Raw genomic sequence first — 21390 nt, forward strand, 5'->3', positions numbered from 1 at the left:
ATTTAAAAAGCACAGAAAAGAGACCACTTGGGGCGCCTGGGTGGCGCAGTCGGTTAAGCGTCCGACTTCAGCCAGGTCACGATCTCGCGGTCTGTGAGTTCGAGCCCCGCGTCAGGCTCTGGGCTGATGGCTCGGAGCCTGGAGCCTGTTTCTGATTCTGTGTCTCCCTCTCTCTCTGCCCCTCCCCCGTTCATGCTCTGTCTCTCTCTGTCCCAAAAATAAATAAAAAACGTTGAAAAAAAAAAATTTTTTTTAAAAAAAAATAAAAAAGAAAAGAGACCACTTAAAGTTTCAGAAACATATATAATCAGAAAATATAAAATAATCTGACATAACTAAGACCAAGCATGTATGTCCTTCCTATCTATCTGACAACTAATCTATTAACAGAAAAAAAAGCTTTAGACTGATCCATAAAGCAAAACCATTCCATGCTATCACCAAGATGCATCTCTGATTCAGAAAGTATTAAAAAAGGTAAAGGACAGGAAAGAAGTTAACATATAGGATAAGGTTCACACACACATAAATTATAATCCTTTCATTAGATAATGCAGACTTTTGGCCCAAAGTTAAAAAAAAATTCACTTTGGGGCGCCTGGGTGGCTCAGTCGGTTAAACGTCCGACTTCGGCTCAGGTCATGATCTCGCGGTCTGTGAGTTCAAGCCCCGCGTCAGGCTCTGTGCTGACAGCTCAGAGCCTGGAGCCTGTTTCAGATTCTGTGTCTCCCTCTCTCTGACCCTCCCCCGTTCATGCTCTCTCTCTGTCTCAAAAATAAATAGACATTAAAAAAAATTTTTTTTTTAAAAATTCACTTTATCATGTAAAAGGTACAATTCACAATGAACAGGGGTGTGTGTGTGTGTGTGTGTGTGTGTGCTCTTAAAAATGTAGCAGTAACATTAAGAAAGCAGAAATCACAGGAGATATGAGGAGAGAAACACAATAATAGAAATTTTAAGTTATTTCCCCTAGTCTTAGAGAACAATTAAACAAAAATGACTAAGAAATGATCTAAACAACCTAATCAAAATGGTAAGCACAGATGGATATTCATTTAACTCTATCATAATAAATAAATATACCTATTTTCAAATAGCTATTAAACGTTCACAAAAATTGACTATGTATCAGACTACAAAACATACCTCAACAAATTCTAATAGGGGAAATACACTCCATATCCTCTGATTAACAACCCAAGAAAATCAGAAAATTGGAAAATAAATAATGGATAACAGAAAATAAAAAGATCTTCAATCTGCAAATTTCAAAAATCTCAAGTAGTATTTGGATAATGAAAATATGAATGAAATTCGTGGTGTTTCTAGACAATAATAAAAATCCTACATATTAGAGGCTTTGGAATGTAGCTAAAACAGTGATCAGAAGAAAATTCATTACTTTAAATACTTTCATCATTAAGAAAAGATGAAAGTAAATGAATTACTAATATAGCTCAAAAAGTTAGAAAAACAACTAAAGTAACTGAAAAAAGTAGAGGAAAACATTTATAAAGCTAAAAGCAGAAATTAAGGAGTTAGAAAACAGAAAGCCAGAGAGCTTAAAAAAAAAAACAAAAACATTCAAAAGCTCTTTTGCTGGGGGTCTGGGGAGGCACTGAAATCAGTTGTTTAAACTACTCCATCCTAATCAAGAGTAAAATGGACAAAACACAGATATATAAAATAAGAAAGGGGAGGAAACCACAGAAGTAGACACAATTTCAAAAAATAAGAAATGACTTTGTAAAACTTTCTATAAAATATCAAATACAGGTAAAATAATTTTCTGGTAAGATAAAATCTACCAAAACTGAACCACAAACTGAGCCTAAAAAAACTAGTTTTCACAAAACAAATGGAAGAATTTTCAAAGAGCTATTATGCATCAAGAAAACAAAACATACCACAACACCAGACTTCACAAGAGAATTCTATCAAACCTTGAAAGAGTTAACAAGTTTAGTACTATTTAAAAACTGTTGTACATTTTAGAAAACAGAAAACTTGTAAATTCTTTATAAGATATAAGATTAATACCAAAACTTGAAAAAGATCACACACAAAAAAGATTACAGATCAGGTCAAACTTACTTTTGCATTTTGATTAAAAAGGCAAAATATTAGCAAGCAGAATACAGTATCACATTAAAAGAATCCAGAAACACAAGTTTGGTTCAATGTTTGTTAAAAAGACAAATATCTTATCAGCTCCATAGACGTTGAAAAGGAATCTGACAAAATTCAATATCTATTATTGATTAAAAGTACTTAATAAGGAGCCCTTGGATGGCTTAGTCGGTTAAGTGTCTGACTTCGGCTCAAGTCATGATCTCACGGTTTGTGAGTTTGAGCCCCACATCAGGCTCTGTGCTGACAGCTTGGAGCCTAGAGCCTGCTTTGGATTCTGTGTCTTCCTCTCTCTCTCTGCCCCTCCCCCATTTATGGTCTGTCTCTGTCTCTCAAAACAAGAATAAAACATTTTTTTTAAAAAGTTCTTAATAAAATATGAATCATCAGATGCTCATATACATACACATACATATATATGTATCATACTTAATGCAGAAACATTGGAAGCATTCCTAAGGTAAAGAGGATGCCTGCTAGTCACTACTCCTTAACACTGTTTAATCAGTCAATATAATTTGATAAGACAAAAATTAGAAGTATAAAAATCCAAAGGAATAGTTAAACCTATCACTATCTGTAGATGAAACGATTATAACTAGAAATGCCAAGAATACCACCTGAATAACTACTATAAACATAAATGGAATAAGGCAGACATAAAGTACACAGAAGTCAAAAGCCTTCATGTATGTAAACAATAACCAGTTAGAATCTATAAAACCCATTTAATAGCAAAAAGGGGGGTGGTGGTGGAATATCTAGGAATAACAAGAAGATATGTGCAACTTTCATGTAAGGTAAACTTTAAAACATTCCTGAAGAAAAGAAAACTAATGTTGTACCAATAGAAAGGTATAGCATTTTCTTGGACAGAAAAGACTCAGTATCTTAAAGATGCCAATTTGTCCTAACAATTTCTAAATGTAATGAGATTTCAATAAAAATTATAGTCCATCTTGGGGTGCTTGGGTAGCTTGGTTGAGAGACCAACTCTTGATTTTGGCTCAGGTCATGATCTCACAGTTCATGGGATTGGACCCCACACTTCCAGCTCCACACTGACAGCATGGAGCCTGCTTAAGATTCTCTCTCTCCCTCTCTCCCACTTGTGCTTTTGCTCTCTTTCTCAAAATAAATAAAAATAAAACATTTAAAAAAATTACAGCCCATCCTCCCACACCCATTGAACCTAGGTAAGAAGTTCCTGAAGTTTACATGGTAAAATAAGTAAGGATAGCCTAGAAAAGCCTGAAGAGAAAAATGAGACTAGCCCTATAGGATTTAAAAAGTCATAAAAGAAATGACTAATACATTTAAGTGTTTGTGTGTATGTATTTACCATCTCCCAACCAAATACAGATTTCTATATGGCAAAAAATAAAAACAAGACTGTACCAAAGGTTAAAGACAAATAATTAGGGATAATATCTACAATTCGTGACACAAGTAGTTAATCTCCTTAATTTAGAAAGCTCTCAGTAAATGAGAAAACCAAAAATCCAACAGAAAGAAAAAAGGCAAAAGATATAAATAGCTAATAAAAAAAAAAGGTGACCCTTACACATATGAAAAGATGGTCAAATGCAAAATAAAAGTAGATAAGGAAACTGTTTCTTGCAAATGCAATTAATAGAATCTAGAGTTTCACACCTCTAGTGGCAAAGACATAACAAAACAGGTAGTCTCATTCTCGAATGCACAATATTTAGAAGCTCTAAAAAGGGCAATTCGGCAATAATGACCAAAATTACAAACACATTTGCCCTTGACCCATTATGTCCTGAAATCTATTCTAAAGATCTACATATACATGAAATGATGTTCTGAAATGGCAAATAAAAACAGCTCTAGTATACACTGAAAGAGGACTTCTGTGACATATCCTCCTCAATGACATATCCCCACAATGGTAGATGCAGCTGAAAATAATGCAGAAACTATATAGTGATCTGAAGAGACATAGGGATCCTTGAAGGAATGGCTGATTCCAGGTACAGGGTAGAAAATATAAGATAAGCTTGAAATATCCTACTGTCCCAGAAAGCAAAAAAGCTACCAATGACTACTAAATTACCAATAGGACATTGTGATTTTTCACATAAGAATTCCATCTAATTCAAAAGGAATAAAAGAATGAGAAAAAATACCAGTTGGTAATCCCTAGTGAAATAAATGATTTGGGTAACAATGATCATTAAATAAAATATTAGTCATTGAAAAGTTGACTGGGAAATTTACAATGGAGAGATGAGGCCTACTGATATCTGAACCTACTGGTCAATCTTAGCATCACTAAAACTGGAACCACTAGATACTGTGCGCCTCTTAATATGATATAACATGAAGCACATAGAAGTATTCTGAACCAGAATTGAATCAAACTTCTAGGGCCAACTTCACTTTCAGGAAATATAGGGGACAGAGAAACAAGGCAATGACACCACAAGAACAGAAGACAAATGTGGATTTTTTAATATTCTTCAGGACAAGTGAGTTTCTCTAACAAGTCAATGGCATAAAAAGAAAAAACAAAACAAGAGGGAGGAAATGGGACTACTACATTAAAAAGGCAGATCAGCCAAACATGATACATGGATCTTGTTTGGATCCTAATTAGGACTGTAACTATAAAAAGACATGTTTGAGATCAAGGAAATCTGATTATGGAGAGAATATTAGAGGCTACAAATGATTACTTAAAATTTTCTTACATATGATAATGGCATTATGACTATGTAAGGAAACACCCACGTTTTTAGAGGTACATACTTAAGCAGTAGAAACAAAAAAACTTGCTATCCGGGATCTGATTTAAAAATACTTTAATTGAGGAGTAAAGGTAGAAAATTCTTGACAGTTTGCATATAGGCGGTAGTTTATCATACTATTCTCCCTACTTTTAAATATGCTCAAAAACATTAATAGAAAACACCTAAAAATAAGAATGCAATTGGTACCACTATAAGCATCAGCAGTAGGTATAACACCTGGGGTCAAAATGACCAACAGACTTCTCTTGCTTTAAAACATGTATTTCATAATGAAATATTAATAAGAATTAAATGGACAAAAGTGAGATTGTTCAGATAATCATGTCAAGGCTTCTATATTTGCTTTCATGTGCTTACTTCACGCTTAGTAGCATTCCAGGACAACTTCTGTGGAAAGGTTTTCTAAATAAAATGTAACACAAAAGTTTTTCCACTTTGTCTTAATATACGTCCAAATATTACTTCAAGACACCAGTACATATAATTATATCTAAACTGCGTGCACACACACACACACAAACACACACACACACAGGAGCATGTGCGCAATACAGGAATCAACTACCCAATACAGAATATGGTTTTAGTTCCCTTACCATCAATATTAAGCATCATTTTCCACATGGCAGGCCGAACAGATTGATGGAATCCAAACCATACTTCCCTGCCCCCTCCCAGAGGGTGGTCATATCCTTCGGGAGCTGAGAAAAAGGAACGCCCCACAGGCGTGTATCTACAAAAATTAAAATGTCATGTTCAGTCCTTTCCTTCCCATATAGGTATTTAAATTTGCAGAAGAGGTTAAGTCTAGAGCACACAAACTTAATTTATCATAACGATGCTTATCATTAGGAATATATGAAAATAAATATTCCCCAAATTTGTGAAAAGCAAAAAGCAGCCATTCTAAGAGAAACAAAAAAAACCCAAAACTGTCAGCATCCTTCACTGAAATTCTCTATTCCTAAAACTGTTAGTTTGGGTAAGAACAAATTTTATTTAAAATATTTTCTTAGAAACAGATGAAAAGAAAAACCAGTTCCAATCTTAGAAAATGCTATTTCTACAAATGTGTTTGCAAGACATATTTTTCTTTAAAAGGACACATTATTGATCCTATATATACAGGCACACAAATACAAACACACACTTGTGTGAATTATGATTAAGAGAACAGCAATTTCAATACAAATTGATATTATTGTATAAACAACAAAATTACCTTTAGAACAAGGGGATTTAACTATAGGAATATATCTGAAAACATATCAGTTATTCAAGATTTACAGCTTCTAAGACAAAGGGTTAGACATTTTTCTAAAAGGTATCTATTAAAATAGCTAAGTTAACAATGTGCATTTACTTTCAAAAATCAGAGTTTTTTCTGTAACTTACTTCTCATGTCAATGAACTAGTATGCATGCTATTCTCTAAATGAAGCAATCAAAATATACAACATGTGAAGGTTAATTAAAGGAAGCCTGCACAACTCACTCTTGGGGAAAAAAGCCTACACACTTAAAATCTAAAAAGGAAAAAAAGCCAGAAGCACCCACTTCATGGAGGGCAGATGTCGTAGCACCACATCAACAGCATGGACAGGATTAGTACTGATTGGCTTGTCTAATTCCAGCGGCTCAGGCAAGGTCCGTCCTGTCAGTACTTCATGTAGTAGGTGCCAACTCACCCGAGAGACAAACTTAATCGACACCTTGAAAGGTCGATCTTTTCCACCTTCCCCAGGTAAAGTAACATCTAAATCTACCTGTTGATGGGAAAACAGTCAATTGATAAATTGAAAAAGATAAGTACAAGTATTTTTAGGTTATAAAAGTTTTAAGTTATAAAAATATTTAAGAAAAAACAGGGAAAATATAAAAAACAACCTCAATGCTAAATCAATAGATACTTTCTAAGCTATGCTGTTAAGTACAAAAAGCAAAGTAGAGAAGATTACAAATAGTATGCCATGTTTTGTGTGAGAAAGAAGGAGAAAATGGGAAAATATTCATATATCTTATTTCAGCAAAAAGCAATGTAAGAAGCATCAATCAGAAACAAAGAAATTGATTACTTTCAAAGGATGGGAAGGAACAGACCAGAAGAAATAAAGGAGGAATGAACAATTCTGAGTATATTTCTCAGTACAGTTTTGACTTCTGGAAGCATATTAAATAAAGGGTTTTTTTGTGTTTTTATTTATTTATTTTAATGTTCATTTATTTTTGAGAGAGAGACAGACTGTGAGTGGGAGAGGGGCAGAGAGAGAGTGAGACACAGAATCCAAAGCAGGCTCCAGGCTCTGAGCTGTCAGCACACAGCCCGACAGGGGCTCGAGCTCACAAAGCTCGAGATCATGACCTAAGCTGAAGTCAGAGGCTTAACTGACCAAGCCACCCAGGTACCCATTTTTGTGTGTGTTTTTTTTTAAATAAAGTTTTATAAGTTAAAAATTAAAAACAAAATCAAGAAGAATGAAGTGAAAAAATTAAAACTAAATATAAACAAAATCAAATGGAACCAAATATGTTTCAAATGAATAACATAACCACACTGAAAGAAGGGGGAAAAAATACAATGAACTCTTGAACACAGAACATATTGGGGGCTGTACACGTGGGAAAGAACTGCATACAAAATAAAATCTTAAACTCTTATGAGGAAGTTTGTTTTCTGTAGTGGTATGGTGTAGTAATTCAGATATGATTTTATATGTATACGGTAGGATTGAACAAATCAGTAAAAGTGGTGATGTTTTGAGGTTCAAAAAAGAAGGAAGATACAAATAAGCAACATGGGGAGTAAAGAAAGAATCCTGGGGGAAACAGACTGAAACTTGGAAGAATCACTCTGAACTCATGATTTCCAATATATATATTGTATATTGCACAGTAAATAGTATTTGTAGGATACATGTGTTAAGTCCATTACATGACATATAATATTTATGATATATTGTCTCTTTTATTTGTGTATTTTTATGTCCCATCTGTCCATTTTACAAATACCTGCACTCCAGCAGCAATGAATACATTCAGTACCCAGATTTCAGTTTCTAAGTTGCATCCTCCAACCAAAAGAAATCACTGTTCCTTTGACAAAGGGCCACTTGCATGGGTATAGCAGGGAAAACATAAGATTAGCCTGGAACATCTTGTGCCAGAAAATAAGGAAGTACTCAAAAAAAAGTGTGTCATGTCAAAGGGATACAGGAACTAGCTTAAAGTGGCTCCCAATGGCCAAATCTAGGAAAACTGGGACAGTGAAATAAATAAGGGTAAATATATTAGGGAGAAGAAAATTCTCTCCCTTATAGTCGAATATCAACTAATAAATGTTGAAGGAATGACAGAATTAGAAAATCACCATTACTACATAGTAATAATCCTTCCAAGCAAAAATCATCAATTACTTAAAAATCTAATGAGAGAGGTGTCTGGGTGACCATTCGGTTAAGTATCCGATTCTTGTCCGCTCAGATCATGATCTCGTAGTTTTGAGACTGAGCCCTGCATTGGGCTCTGTGCTGGGCATGGAGCTTGTTTAAGATTTTCTTTCCCTGTCCTTTCCCTGCCCCCCAAATGATTCTCTCTCTTCGTTTCTCTCTGCCCCTCCTCCACTCACACAGCTCCCCCACCCCTCAAAAAAATAAAAATACTTTCTCTAATGAGAAACAAGATCCTTAAAGTATTTCCCATATCAAAATTATAAACTTCTGTGCATCAGAAGACACAATCAACAAAGTGAAAAGGCAATCTACAAAATGTGAGAAAATATTTGCAAATCATGTATCTGATAAGAATATATACAGAATCCCTAAAACTCAACAACAAAAACCAAACGCAATTTAAAAAATGGGCAAATGATGAAGATATACAAATGAGCTTCTAAGAGCTCATGAAAAGATTCTCAACTCACTAATCATTAGGGAAATGCAAATCAAAACCACAATGAGATATAATCTCATAACCGTTAAGATGGCTACTATCAAAAAAACAAAACAAAACAGAAAACAAGTGTTGGCAAGGGTGTGGAGAATTTGGAACCCTTATGCACTGTTAGTGGGAATGTAAAATGGTGCAGTCACTGTAGTAAACAGTAAGGTGATTTCTCAAAATATTAAAAATAGAATTACCACTTACCGACTGAGCCACCCAGGCACCCCAGAATTATCACTTATACACAAAAGAACTGAAAGCGGGAACCGGAACAGATATTTGTACAACTGTGTTCACAGCAGCATTGTTTGCAATAGCCAAAAGGTACTCATCAATGGATGAACGGATAAACAAAATGTGGTATATACATACAATGGAATATTATTCAGCCTTGAAAAGGAAATTCTGACATACGTGACAACATGGATGAATCTTGAGGACATAATGCCAAGTGCAATAAGTCAGTCACAAAAAGACAAATACCATATAATTCTACTTAGATGAGTCACTGAGAGTAGTCAAAGTCATAGAGACAGAGGTAGAATGGTGGTTGCTAGGGGCTGAGGGGAGGGAAGAATGGGGATGTAGTGTTTCATGAGTACAGAATTTCAGTTTTACAAGATAAAAAGAGTTATGGAGATAGATGGTGGTGATGGCTGAGAATGTACTTCATGCCACTAAACTGACCTAAAAAATGGCTCAGAAGGTAAATTTTCTTTTTTTCTTTTTCTTTTTTTTTTTGAGAGAATGAATGAGCAAGGGAAGAACAGAGAGAGAGAGGGAGATGAGACAAAGGATCCAAAGCAGGGTCTTCACTGACAGCAGCAAGCCCAATGTGGGCCTCGAACTCATGAACCATGAGACCATGACCTGAGCTGAATGAAGTCACTTAACCAACTAAGCCACCCAGGAGCCCTCAGCTGGTAAATTTTATGTTATGTGTATTTTACCACAATTAAAAATAAAATCTCCCCACAAGAGTTAAAGAGAAAAAAAAAAAAACTTGACAGGAGAAACCTGGCAGATACCAACTTAATCAAGTGATCAACTTAGTACCATCATTAATGGAACAAACACATATAAATGTATCCTGATATGATCCACTGATAAGAAAGAACATTTGTGTAATTATTCTTGCCAAAAATGCGAAATCAGAATCTAATCAAGAGGAAACACCAAACAAACATAGACTGAGAGACACTCTACAAAATAACTTGCCTGTAATCTTCCACAATGTTAATTTCATGAAAGGAAAACAAAAATGCTGGGGAATTGTTCTAGAATAATGAAGACTAAAAAGACATGGTATCTAAATACAATCACAAACCTGGACTGAATTCTGTACCAGAGGAAAAAAAAATGCTAAAAGTCATCACTGGAAGAATATGGGTTGTTGATTAGACCAAAGTATCATACAGATGAAAAATTCAGTGAAGTAGATAACTGTACTTTAATTTTTATCCTTGTTCTTAGGAAATACATATTAAAGGGTGTGATACATGCAACCTACTGTTGAGATGGTTCAGGAAAAAAAGTACGTATGTGTCTCTCTCTCTCTAAATAAGTATAGATATAAAGAGAGTAAAAAAAAAAAAGACAATGATAAGACAAATGTGGCAAATGTTAAAGAACACTGGTGAGGGGCCCTTGGGGGGCTCAGTCAATTGAGCATCCATCTCTTGGTTTCAGCTCAGGTCATGATCTCACAGTTTGTGGGTTTGAGCCCTGCACTGGGCTTGCTTGGGATTCTCTCTTTGCCCCCTCCCACTCACTTATGCTCTCTTTCTCTCAAAATAAATAAGTAAACTTAAAAAAATAATAATGTGCCTGTGGAGATAATCTGGGGGGAAAAAAGGGAACATTGGTGAATCTGGGTAAAGGGTCTATATGAGTTCTTTGAATGATTGTTGCAACTTTTCTATATGTTTTAAATTATTTCAAAATAAAAAGTTAAAAAAGATAAATGATACACTCTTATGTATCTATGGACTATAATAAAATGTAGTAAGTGCATTTAAAAGGGAGACATCACCAAAGTATAACTTTCCAATAAAGAACTGCATCTTACCCCAGTAGTTGCCACAGGAAGTGGATTGGCTGTGTACAGACTTCTTTTTCCATCATAAACTGGTCTACGATCCCCAAATATAGTCACTTTAAAATGTTGAACCATTGAGTCAACCACCTCTCTAAAAAAAGGAAAAAAATAGATTCACATAATCCTCTGCATGATGAAATACAAGCATTTAACTAAAGTAATTCCTGAACTATTTAAAGCTGCCAAAATTCTAAAAGACAATCATACATGATAAAGATACTACTTTCAGGACCATACCTTAGGACACCAGAAAGAATAATTTCTGGCAAGTGATACAAATTTCACAAAAGACAGAGAAATGAATCTAGTGAATTACTTAAATCGTTCTGGGCCACAGTAGACCTGTAAAATATTATCCCCAGAAAATGATCCTAAAACCCTTTTACCATTTCTGAGTACTACCTGACACATTCATTTCTCTATCAATAGAGTGATGCTCTTCCCTCTGTGCTCAAATACCACCTTAATACATATATCTATTAGAACATTTACTCCAATGCATTATAATTATTATATGCTTCACTTCTACTAGACTGTGAGATTTTTGAGAACACACATATACTCCCCTCAATCCTTTCAACTCCCCAAATCATCCTTACATTATCTAGCCAGTAAGAATATACTGAAGCCTGTTTTTACCTAGCAAACATTTTTATCCTATATATACTTACATGGAAAGATATTCAAGACTTTCACATTTAAAAAAAATGGACTATAGTGAGAATAATACTAAATATCCACAAATCAACGTTTATTTTTGTGCACACATTATTTGTAAAAGCAGTAGAAAGATATCTAGAAGGATATGTACCAAATAGATAACAGTGGTTACCTCTGAAGAGAGAAGTGAAGAATGATTGTTTTATTTTGCTTAATCTAAATGTATTATGATGAGAATATACTTACATATTACTGGTAAAACTTACAACACACTTAAAAATGTAATAAATGGGAAAGAAAAATATTGAATTCTAGCGTATGGGTAGGTAGGAGAGAAAGGAGAGAAAAAGGCGTTTTCTGGTACACAGTAAGCTGACCTGATACCTAGAGCAATTTTCCACATGCTCAAAATTTCCATTTTTCCCTTCTTCAATTTCATCTTGCTGAAACCATTTAAATCAAGACCAAGCCTCTTCTAGAGTAAAAAAAATTTTACTCTTCTAGAGTAAATTTGCTGAAACTATTTAAATCAAGACCAAGCCTCTTCTAGAGCAAATTCTAGAAGAGCAAATTCTTCTAGAGCGATTGTTTCACTGATCAGTTTTTATATAGAAAACAAATTTCAAAGATTTTCTGCCATTTAAGATTTTCTTTTGCAGCCATCATCATCAAGTCCAGTTTCTTAGGTGAAACTATACAGATCTAATATTTAAGAATGTTTTGACTATTTTGTCAAATTTTTACTCAACAATAAACTGGTATAATTTTAAGCTTACCAAATCCTAGCAACCCAATCTAAGCACTCTCAGGATCAAAATGGTGGAGATTAAAATAGCTGTGACAAAACATCTTAAGGATGTTCTGTTCATTTCCAATTATCACCATTCTAAATTACAACCTCATGTCCCAGTACCTGGATTATTTTAAGTCTCTTGGTTTTTATGCCTTTTATTTTTTCTTCTCAAACACAACTTACATATCACTGCCAAACAAGTCCCTAAACTCCATTTTTATTTCCTAGGTATGAAAGGTTATGTTAATCATACTCCTCAGGGGCGCCTGGGTGGCTCAGTCGGTTGAGCGTCCGACTTAGGCTCAGCTCATGATCTCACGGTCCGTGAGCTCGAGCCCCGCTTCGGGCTCTGTGCTGACCGCTCAGAGCCTGGAGCCTGCTTCAGATTCTGTGTCTCCCTCTCTCTCTGATCCTCCACCGTTCATGCTCTGTCTCTCTCTGTCTCAAAAATAAATAAACATTAAAAAAAAAATCATACTCCTCAATTCATAGCATTATTCATCTATGTAAGACATCTCTTCTTTCCTTCCACCTCCATTTCCTAAGCACCTGTCCCCTTCATAAATTATTTTCTCCTAATGTGTTTGAACATCCTTCTATTTGTATATATTCCCTTCTTTATTCTCTGGCACTAGGTTTTTAAAATGTATTTATATTGGGGCGCCTGGGTGGCTCAGTTGGTTAAGTGTCCGATTTCGGCTCAAGTCATGATGTCACGGTTTGTGAGTTTGAGCCCCAAGTCAGGCTCTGTGCTGATAGCTTAGAGCCTGGAGCATGCTTCCGATTCTGTGTCTCCCTCTCCTTTCTGCCCCTCTTGTGCTCTCTCTGTTTCTCTCTCTCAAAAATAAACATTAAAATAATAATAATAAAATGTATTTATATTGCTGTGGGACACTTAGTTCATTGTTTCTGATTGATGCAAAATACTTCATATGTTGTCACCCAATGATGCAGACTTTAACTGCAGCCACCAAATATGATCTAAGCAATGCAATATCTCTTACTATGTCCCTTTATAGCTTAAGTGAGAATTAATCTCTGGTTATACACTCAGGAACAAAACTGTTAGGTCCAAGTGAATTTTATCAACTAAACGAACTGTCAAATTGCTCTCCAGAGTGGCTCCACAACCTACATTCCTGGAGGTTCCCATTTCCCTATATCCCAGACAAGATTTGGCGTTATATAGTTATGCTTTCTAATTTTTGCTAGACTAGCAGGTAAAACTAAAAGGTTTTATTTATTTTTTTTATGTTTATTTTTGAGAGAGTGAGACTACACAGGTGGGGAAGGGGCAGAGTGAGGGATAGAGAGTATCAGAAGCAGAGAATCCAATGCAGGGCTTGAACTCATGAACCGTGAGATCACGACCTGAGCTGAGGTCGACGCTTAACCAACTGAGCCACCAAGGGGCCCCAAACTAAATGGTTTTAATTGAGATTTCTCCTATTACTAATGAATTTGAGCATCCCTTCATGCATTTGTGTTTCTTCTTTTATGAATTTCCTGTTTGTTTCCTTTGCTCATTTTTCATTTATGGCCCCAGCCTTCTTGTTGAATTGAAGGAGTTTCTTCGATATTCCAGATATTGATTCATTAACAGGTTTAGTCATTGCAAATATCTTCTTCCAAATGCTGTATGCCTGTTGACAATGTCTATGTCTATGAACTGAAATCCTTAATGTTGTATCAACAAATGAATCATTTTTCACCTTATGGTTTCATGCTTTTGATGTTTTAAATACTTTCCTAATACTAAGGCACAAAGATGCATTATGTTTTATTAATGTTATAGTTTTATTAATGTTATAGTTTTATCTACATTATCTTGGTCATTAATCCATCTGAGGTTTTTCTTTATAAACAGTGTTATATAAGGAGTCTTATTTTTCTCCATATAGTAAGCCAGTTGTCCCATACCATCTATTTATGTCTATACATACACAATCAAATAAAAATGCCATTTTGGGGGTGGCGTCTGGGTGGTGTAGTCAGTTAAGCATCTGACTCTTGATCTTGGCTCTGGTCATGATCTCACAGTTTGTGAGTTTGAGCCCTGCCTTGGGCTCTGCACTGATGAAGCAGAGCCTGCTTGGGATTCTGTCTCTCTGTCCCCCCTCCCCACCGCTGCTTATGCACTGGCACTCTCTCTCTGCCTCAAAATAAATAAACTTAAAAAAATTTTTTTTATTTATTATTAAGAACTTATTATCTCAATAAGTTCTCAACAAATAAATGAATCTGGCTCTGAGTTCTCTATATTGCCCCAGTAGTCTATTTGTTCTTAAACCAGTATCATTATGTTTTCACAATTACTGAAGTGTTTTATTATGCTGTAACATGGGGCAAGGCAAGTTCCTTTTCTTTTTCTAAGTTAACTAGGACATTCATGGAAACTTTTAACCAGAATAAACTTCTAAAGTGCACCCCCTTCAAAAAAAAACTATCGATACCATAATAAAAGAAATGTATCCAGTGCCCTACATATAGTAAGTAATAATAAAATACCTGTTAAGAAACCCTCAAATTATACACACTTGGGAGACACAACTAGTATGCTAAAAACAAATTAGCATGTTAAAATTCACTAAAAAACTAAAACAATGAACACAATGAAGATGAAACATAACAGGGGCAATTGTAAAATCTAAACATTTACGTTTAAAAAGCTCAAATGCAATAAGAACAGATTAGAGGATGTGAACTTACTCGTTGCTTTTGTGGAAAGGGACTTTAGATGACTCTATGTCCAGAATGAGCTAATAGTGGGATAGAGCTTCCTCAAAATTAAGGAAATTAGGTTGCATATATTTAAGTATCCCATTATAAAGCAAGTAACCATTCCATCACATATTATATAGGTCACTTCACATTCTGAAGTACTCTGTTCAATTTGGAAAAATTTAAGACCCTAAAAAAAATGAAATATAACCAGAAGAAGGTAATCCTGATAGAACCTCATGTAACATGAGTATAAATAAATCAAACTACGGACCTCAAGTCCAGAATAGGAAAGACTCAAAGGAAATTATAGAAACCTTTGGCTATTTTGATGGACTGTCATGTGATAAACTAAGTAGAAAATCTATCTTGTTTGAAAGGATAGAACTAGGACAAACAGTTGGAAAGATATAAGATGCTAGACTTTGGAACAAAATTTCCCACATTTCCTAACCACCAGAACTATTCACAAGTAGATTACACTATCTTATAAAGTACCTGGGTTCATCTTTGCTAGAACAGTTCGAGGAGCAGTTATGTCAATGAAGATACCAACTAGAACACACCAACCAGAAGACTGAAATGAATGTCTGTAATCTACTCTAACCGTAAAATTTAATTAGGAGAATATCAAATAATGAAACACTGCAGATTTTCCCATGGCATCAGATATAAAAACTTCTTTATGAATAATTACACTAAACACTGATTTGAATTTAAGCTCTCAAAGCCTTAGAAGAATGGTGTTAGAATTCCATATACACTGGGCAATTCTGACATTAAACTTTTAAGTTCATAATTACTAAAACCTATATTTCAAAGGGAATCAGCTTTTATAAGGACCATCATTTATCATTATGTCTCTTTCATCTCTCACTAACATGATATAACTGAGAGGTTGTTTTTGTTTTTTTTTTAAGGTTATTTATTTATTTTGAGACGGGGCGTATGGAGAGAATCTCAAGCAGGCTCTGCACTGTCAGCGCAGAGGCCGATACAGGGCTCAAACCCACGAACCATAAGATCATGCATGACCTGAGCCAAAATCAAGAGTCAGACACTTAACTGACTGAGCCATCCAAGCACCACTTTAGAGTTTTAATTAAACTTTAGTATGCAAACTAACAAAACGACAAATCAAGGAACTGCAAAATTTTACTTCTTATCTCAAAAGATACTATGGCAAAGGATAATGTATTTTAGACTGTTCATCAGGCAGGGCACCTGGGTGGCTCAGTTAAGCGTCTGACTTCAACTCCGGTCATGATCTCCTGGTTCATTAATTCAAGCCCTGCATCGGGCTCTCTGCTGTCAGCGCAGAGCCCACTTCAGATCCTCTGTCTCTGTCTCTCTCTCTGTCCCTCCCCTGCTTGCGTGGTGCTCTCTCTCTCTGCCAAAAATAATAAACCTTAAGAAAAAAAAAAAAAAAGAATGTTCATCACAGAGGCTGTGGAATTGAAGAAAAAACTCTAAAATAGTGCTTTATCTAGTCATCTATTCAGCTATAGCAGCAAAGCTGCTCACTGTATTGTGAAGAAAGTCTGAACTGGGAAACTGCCAATATGAGAAACCTTTGCAACACGTGGTAACATAAGCACTGGAGGAGAAATAAGTTTTTAGTCCCACTTTGCCACTAAGTTGTTATGAAAGTTACCTGGCCTCTCTGACTTTAGTTCCTTCATCGGTAAAAATGGGCTAATAGTCTACAGGCTGCTGCAGGGACCATATGGGATATCAGTGTAAGCACTTTTGGAGGGAAAAAGCAAATACATATTCTATTTTTATTTAAAAATTTAAGCATAATTATCTCATAAATATACTTCAAAACTATGTTGAAATACTGAAGTCTTCCAAACAACAAACAGATGCATCACAATGCATTAATACAAAAAATGAATTCTGGTAATTAACATAAACTGTGAACTGAATTTTCTCTATATCATAGTTGTGGAGCTGTTTTTGTCTTAATGTGAGGTTGTCTTTTATTATAACAATGAGGAGAATTCCTTTGATCTTTTGTTCAAATGTAGAAATTTTAGAGCAACATTTAAGAGTAAATTGTAGTATAAAAATAATTATTTTATTTAAAATTTTTAAAAATTTAAAAAAGGAGGGGCACCTGGGTGGCTCAGTCAGTTAAGTGTCAGGTCATGATCTCGCAGTTTCTGAGTTCGAGCTCCGTGTCAGGCTATGTGCTAACAGCTCAAAGCCTGGAGCCTGCTTCAGATTCTATGTCTCCCTCTCTCTCTGCCCCTCCCCTACTTGCTCGCTCGCTCTCTCTCAAAAATAAATAAACATAAAGAAAAAAAAAATTTTAAAGAGTAAATCGTAGTAAGTCTACAATAACCAAGACACACAAAATAGTTTAACTTCTAAAGCAATATTTAGGAAAGCAATTTGGGAAAGAAAATCTGAGAAAAGGGAGAGAAGAACTTCTAACCAATCTTTAGTGGCTTCCTTTTACTAATAACCTTAGTCTGAGAAGGAAAGAATTCTTGTATAGTATAATATGATACATTTTTGTAGAACCTCAGGATAGAATTTAAAACTCCTTAAGAATATCTGGTGATCACTACAAAAATGGAACCTACCTGAGTATATTGGTCTTACAAAGGGCTACAGCCTACCTTTCCCACTCTTACCTCAACCACCACTTCCTACATTCTGGTACCAAGTCTTTTGATTCCATCATGCTCTGGTGCACAGACTGTAAAGTAAAATTTAATATTGGTTTCAGTAAGTTCCACTTTACCACCTGACTCATACAGCAGAAAAATGGTAGGAGAGGGAAATTTTAATGTAAAAAAGAGAAGAAATTATTTTTGTTAATTGTTACTATATGCTCATAGAGACCCACCTTCATCTCTTTTCTAGGTACCTCTTATTCTCTGCTCCCAAAAGGTAGGATGGGAAATATTATTCTAGTCTATAAGAGAAACCATGAAATAATATTTTCCCCCCAAAAGTGACTCTTCACATTAGTTTAGTATTCACAGCTACAATAAATTAATCTGTCACTATAGTATAGAGAAAAAGAAGGAAGATTGCTAAGGTATAACAAGAAGATAAAATCACCCAGACGCTTACTTATAAAACACAACTAAAACAAGCTGGCAGTCTCTCCTTATATCCTTCCAGCCTTGAATTTATCTTCATAACTTCTCAGTAAGTAAGACAGAAGGTAGCCAAATGAACACTTTTGCATCACAATAAAGTTTAAAAATAGAGAGTAGAGAAGGGGTTATACTTTAGATCAAATTTTTAATATTTTATAATATAAAATTTGTAGTACACCAGAGCATTTTACTATAAACTATCTTCCTAATAATTTCCCATGGGTGTGAATTCTTTCATAGTATTATGTAACCACACTAGCTAAACCAGTGGAGTAAATTTCTAGAATTCACAGATAACTGATAGATTACCTTAGATTGAGCAATCATTTTTTTAACTCAAGCTGGCTTACACTAACAACTCTATTCTAGAACACTTCTCCCTCAGGCCACCAATGACTTCTTAAAAGACATGATCTCTTTTCAGCTATTACAATCCTGGCTTCTCTGAAAAAGCTTATACTTTGTCCTGGTTCTCTTATCTTTCCAATCTAAGTGTCTTCACTGGTAAACGTTAAACAACAGAATCCCCAGAAACCCATTCTCAATCTTGACTCTGCATACTTTCCCTAGCTTCTTCCCCGCCTCTAGCTTTTAGCTATCACCTATATGCTGACACTTCTCAAATCTCAATCTCTATCTTGATTTCTTGAACTCTAGACACTTATTTCCAATTATCTATTGAACTTCTCTATTTTCATGTTTCTTATGCAATTCTACCTCCAAATATCCAAAACAGAAATAAAAAACTTGGTCCTTTCACCACCTGTATTTCTGTGAAGGCTATCATTATTGCACAAGCTAGGAACTATGAGGTCTTTCCCTCCACACCTAAATCTCTTTTCCCTTTCCCTCTACACCGAAATTACTCATTTTTCTTCCAAATGTTACATCTAAGCTCTCCCTTTCATCACCACTGCCACTGCTGGCAGTTAAGTCTTAGAAAACACTACCTCTAATCTAGAAAAGTAGGTATCAGAGGTACTAGGGGGTATGCTGGAGTATGTGTGAAAAAAAAACCATTTAATTTTCATCTAATAATTAGAAATTAAGATTTCTAAACATTCATGAATATGAATCGACACTATTATTGTCACTTATCCCATGTCATATGATCGGATATAACATATGGCACACCAGGAACCCTAAGAGAATAATAGGACTTCTGCAACATATAAGAGTTAACAGTATATTGTAATAATGTTGTATGGTAGCAGATGATAATTACACTTTTATGAGTACAGTGATGAGTACAGCATAATGTATAGAGTTGTCAAATCACTATGTTGTATATACCTAAAACTAATATAACTTTGTATGTCAACTACACTTCAATTAAAAAGAAAAGAATCAACATTGGAATTCTCATTCATTCACTTCAGCATGCTGCAACTTATTTCAGTTCAAGTGTATGGCATATATTCAATCAGATTTTTGGTGTATTAATCTCAAATTTTCAAATTAGTAAACATATTTTTAAATAGTTTATTTCAGGGGCGCCTGGGTGGCTCAGTCGGTTAAGCATCCGACGTCGGCTCAGGTCATGATCTCACGGTCCGTGAGTTCGAGCCCCGCGTCGGGCTCTGTGCTGACAGCTCAGAGCCTGGAGCCCGTTTTGGATTCTGTGTCTCCCTCTCTCTCTGACCCTCCCCTGTTCATGCTCTGTCTCTCTCTCAAAAATAAATAAACATTAAAAAAAAAAAATTTAAATAGTTTATTTCAAAATATTGTTTCCCACCTTGAATTTTTCTATAATTATGTAATACATTAGGATACTAGTACATTTCTATAAATTTAAAAACTTTAAATGTGTGTGCATATACATTTATTTACTGTTCAGTCCATGGTCAAACATGTATTAACTAATGGGAATGAGTAATCAAAGATTTGAAGACTATTGATCTAGACTACTGCAACAGCCTTCCCAATGTTCTCCAGAACTCTGGTTATTCTCTTCTCTAATTCATTCGTCACACTGCCATTAGTTATGCTTTTAACTATAGATGTTTCTCATTTGCTCAAAGCCTCCAGTGGCTCTTCACGGTTTCTGAATTCATAAGCCTCAGCATGCATGGATTTAAGACCCTTCATAACTTCCCCTCCGGCTAAATTTTTAGATTCGAGCTACTGTATTTATATTGGCCTATTTCTGTTACATAAATATGTCAAGCTTTTGCTATGTTCACTCTATATATTCTTTCTCCTACTCCACTATTTAGTTCAGATACCATGTCATGTATCACATCTTCCTCCCTAACTAAAAGCAGGAATCATTACTCTTTCATCACAGCACATAATGCACAACTCACAGGATTTCTCACTACATACAAACGATGGAATCTCTAGCAGATATCATCTTATTTTGCCTTGTACCTTTTTGTATCTTGCATTTTTTGTATCTTACAAAAAAGGGGCACAGTGAGTGAAACACTTAATGAAAGCAGGATGATCTTAAAATGATCTTTAAGTTTTAAAAGTTACTGCAGAATTTAGAATTGTAATTCCAGTCAGAGTCCATATATTCTTTAAATCTTGTACTAAACAGCATTCTACCTTGGTACAACTATATAGCAAATTCAGATAACTGGTTTACTTAAAAAAATTTTTTTAAATGTTTATTTATTTTTGAGAGAGAGAGAGAGAGAGAGAGAGAGAGAGAGACAGACAGACAGACAGACAGAATCTGAGGCAGGCTCCAGGCTCTGAGCTGTCAGCACAGAGCCTGATGCAGGGCTCGAACTCACGAACCATGAGATCATGACCTGAGCTGAAGTCAGACTGCGCCACCCAGGTGCCCCTCAGATAATTGGTTTAAATTGATTTAACTCAATTTAAGGGAAAAAAAAAATGTAGCAGACTAAAAATAAGGAAATTCCACACCAATAACGGAATACTATACAGCTGTTACTATAATTGAAATCTACACAAATAGATGTTAGAAATAAACCCTACCTACTAGTCCCTTTAGAAATATATTTACTTATAAAACTATCTTTGGACTTCAAATATATTGTAGAAATATTAGCTAGGTGACTAAATACTACTGAGTAACTTATCTAGATGCTACTTCAAAGAATTTTTGAGATTTCAGGGGCATCTGGGTGGCTCAGTAGGTTAAGTGGCTGACTCCTAGTTTCAGCTCAGGTCATGATCTCATTCA

General features: G+C 35.1%; 1 protein-coding gene across 3 annotated transcripts in view; it reads right to left on the reverse strand.

Moving 5' to 3' along the window:
- Nucleotides 1-21390, reverse strand: part of LOC109255442 (protein argonaute-3) — a 114207-nt gene that overhangs the window by 66742 nt on the left and 26075 nt on the right. For 2 of the 3 annotated variants that reach the window (XM_019430131.2, XM_019430130.2), the window contains exons 3-5: nt 10914-11034; nt 6464-6672; nt 5504-5640 (exon numbers count right to left, since the gene is read on the reverse strand). In XM_019430131.2, the coding sequence (XP_019285676.1) occupies nt 5504-5640; nt 6464-6672; nt 10914-11034 (467 nt within the window). Of the gene's footprint in view, nt 1-5503; nt 5641-6463; nt 6673-10913; nt 11035-17759; nt 17825-21390 lie in introns of all 3 variants that reach the window. The other variant, XM_019430132.2, reaches the window with a different exon arrangement.

This window comes from Panthera pardus, unplaced genomic scaffold (assembly GCF_024362965.1).
Source record: "Panthera pardus isolate Hobbes unplaced genomic scaffold, ASM2436296v1 HiC_scaffold_11, whole genome shotgun sequence".
Lineage (NCBI taxonomy): Eukaryota > Metazoa > Chordata > Mammalia > Carnivora > Felidae > Panthera > Panthera pardus.